Source organism: Oncorhynchus kisutch, unplaced genomic scaffold (assembly GCF_002021735.2).
Source record: "Oncorhynchus kisutch isolate 150728-3 unplaced genomic scaffold, Okis_V2 scaffold2139, whole genome shotgun sequence".
NCBI lineage: Eukaryota > Metazoa > Chordata > Actinopteri > Salmoniformes > Salmonidae > Oncorhynchus > Oncorhynchus kisutch.
The window spans coordinates 32,501-35,601 of record NW_022264084.1 but is presented as its reverse complement, the minus strand read 5'-3'; the positions used below and the strand labels follow the sequence as shown (position 1 = coordinate 35,601).

General features: G+C 45.4%; 1 protein-coding gene across 1 annotated transcript in view; it reads right to left on the bottom strand.

Annotated features, from left to right (window-relative positions):
* Positions 1–1,411: 1,411 nt before the first annotated feature.
* The window catches only part of LOC109886424 (receptor-type tyrosine-protein phosphatase delta-like), a gene marked incomplete at both ends in the record, with an annotated part of 30,465 nt that continues 28,775 nt past the window's right edge, over positions 1,412–3,101 (bottom strand). The window contains one exon of the mRNA XM_031819418.1: positions 1,412–1,521. Coding sequence (XP_031675278.1) covers positions 1,412–1,521 — 110 coding nt within the window. The remainder of the gene's footprint in view (positions 1,522–3,101) is intronic.

The window sequence follows — 3,101 nt, the reverse complement described above, 5'->3', positions numbered from 1 at the left end:
GTGTGTGTGTGTGTGTGTGTGTGAGTGTCTGTGTCTGTGTGTGTGTGTGTGTGTGTGTGTGTGTGTGTGTGTGTGTGTGTGTGTGTGTGTGAGTGTAGTGTGTGTGGTGAGTGTGTGTGTGTGAGTGTGTGTTGTGTGTGGGATGTGTGTGTCTTTGTGTGGTGTGAGTGTGTGTGTCTTTGTGTATAGCCTAACCTGGGGTCTGGAAGTTTGATTCTGCATGGCTCCACAGCAACAGTAGGATGGTGGTGTGTGTGTGTGTGTGTGTGTGTGTGTGTGTGGTGTGGTGTGTGTGTGTGTGTGTGTGGTGTCTGTGTGTATAGCCTACCTGGGGTCTGGAAGTTGATTCTGCGTAGCTCCACAGGATCTGTAGGATGGTGTGTGTGTGTGTGTGTGTGTGTGTGTGTGTGTGTGTGTGTGTGTGTGTGTGTGTGTGTGTGTGTATAGCCTACCTGGGGTCTGGAAGTTGATTCTGCATGGCTTCACAGCAACAGTAGGATGGGTGTGTGTGTGTGTGTGTGTGTGTGTGTGTGTGTGTGTGTGTGTGTGTGTGTTGTGTGTGTGTGTGTGTGTGTGTATAGCCTACCTGGGGTCTGGAAGTTGATTCTGCATGGCTCCACAGCAACAGTAGGATGGTGTGTGTGTGTGTGTGTGTGTGTGTGTGTGTGTGTGTGTGTTGTGTGTGTGTGTGTGTGTGTGTGTGTGTGTGTGTGTGTGTGTGTGTGTCTGTGTGTTAGCCTACCTGGGGTCTGGAAGTTGATTCTGCGTAGCTCCACAGGATCTGTAGGATGGTGTGTGTGTGTGTGTGTGTGTGTGTGTGTGTGTGTGTGTGTGTGTGTGTGTGTGTGTGTGTGTGTGTGTGTGTGTGTGTGTGTGTATAGCCCTACCTGGGGTCTGGAAGTTGATTCTGCATGGCTCCACAGCAACAGTAGGATGGTGTGTGTGTGTGTGTGTGTGTGGTGTGTGTGTGTGTGTGTGTGTGTGTGTGGTGTGTGTGTGTGTGTGTGTGTCTGTGTGTATAGCCTACCTGGGGTCTGGAAGTTGATTCTGCGTAGCTCCACAGGATCTGTAGGATGGTGTGTGTGTGTGTGTGTGTGTGTGTGTGGTGATGTGTGTGTGCTGTGTGTGTTGTGTGTTGTGTGTGTGTGTGTATAGCCTACCTGGGGTCTGGAAGTTGATTCTGCATGGCTCCACAGCAACAGTAGGTGGTGTGTGTGTGTGTGTGTGTGTGTGTGTGTGTGTGTGTGTGTGTGTGTGTGTGTGTGTGTGTGTATAGCCTACTCTGGGGTCTGGAAGTTGATTCTGCATGGCTCCACAGGATCTGTAGGATGGTGTGTGTGTGTGTGTGTGTGTGTGAGTGTGTGTGTCTTTGTGTGTGTGTGTGTGTGTGTGTCTGTGTGTTATAGCCTACCTGGGGTCTGGAAGTTGATTCTGCGTAGCTCCACAGATTGTAGGATGGTGAGAGGCATGGCCTTGCTGCAGGGGAAACTAGCCTTCCTTCCCTCTGCCTCAGCTCTTTTCCTGAAACACACACAACACAACACCCACACACACGCACACACAGACGCACACACAGACGCACACACAGACAGACGCACACACAGACAGACGCACACACAGATGCAACACAGACGCACACACAGACGCACACACAGACGCACACACACACACACTGGGAGTTACACACACACACACACTGCCTTGGGGTTTGCTCTATAAAAAAGGAAAACCAAACCATCTAACTCTAACCTATCACATGACCTAGTCTATCTAACCTATCACATGACCTAGTCTATCTAACCTATCAACATGACCTAGTCTATCTAACCTATCACATGACCTAGTCTATCTAACCTATCACATGACCTAGTCTATCTAACCTATCACATGACCTAGTCTATCTAACCTATCACATGGACCTAGTCTATCTAACCTACCACATGACCTAGTCTATCTAACCTATCCACATGACCTAGTCTATCTAACCTATCACATGACCTAGTCTATCTAACCTATCACATGACCTAGTCTATCTAACCTATCACATGACCTAGTCTATCTAACCTATCACATGACCTAGTCTATCTAACCTATCACATGACCTAGTCTATCTAACCTATCACATGACCTAGTCTAATCTAACCTATCACATGACCTAGTCTATCTAACCTATCACATGACCTAGTCTATCTAACCTATCACATGACCTAGTCTATCTAACCTATCACATGACCTAGTCTATCTACCTATCACATGACCTAGTCTATCTAACCTATCACATGACCTAGTCTATCTAACCTATCACATGACCTAGTCTATCTAACCTATCACATGACCTAGTCTATCTAACCTATCACATGACCTATCTATCTAACTATACATGACCTAGTCTATCTAACCTATCACTGACCTAGTTCTATCTAACCTATCACATGACCTAGTCTATCTAACCCATCACATGACCTAGTCTATCTAACCTATCACATGACCTAGTCTATCTAACCTATCACATGCCCTAGGCTATCTAACACCTATCACATGACCTAGTCTATCTAACCTATCACATGACCTAGTCTATCTAAACCTATCACATGACCTAGTCTATCTAACCTATCACATGACCTAGTCTATCTAACCTATCACATGACCTAGTCTATCTAACCTATCACATGACCTAGTCTATCTAACCTATCACATGACCTAGTCTATCTAACCTATCACATGACCTAGTCTATCTAACCTATCACATGACCTAGTCTATCTAACCTATCACATGACCTAGTCTATCTAACCTATCACATGACCTAGTCTATCTAACCTATCACATGACCTAGTCTATCTAAAACCTATCACATGACCTAGTCTATCTAACCTATCACATGACCTAGTCTATCTAACCTATCACATGACCTAGTCTATCTTAACCTATCCAATGACCTAGTCTATCTAACTCTAACCTATCAACATGACCTAGTCTATCTAACTCTAACCTATCACATGACCTAGTCTATCTAACTCTAACCTATCACATGACCTAGTCTATCTAACTCTAACCTATCACATGACCTAGTCTATCTAACCTATCACATGACCTAGTCTAT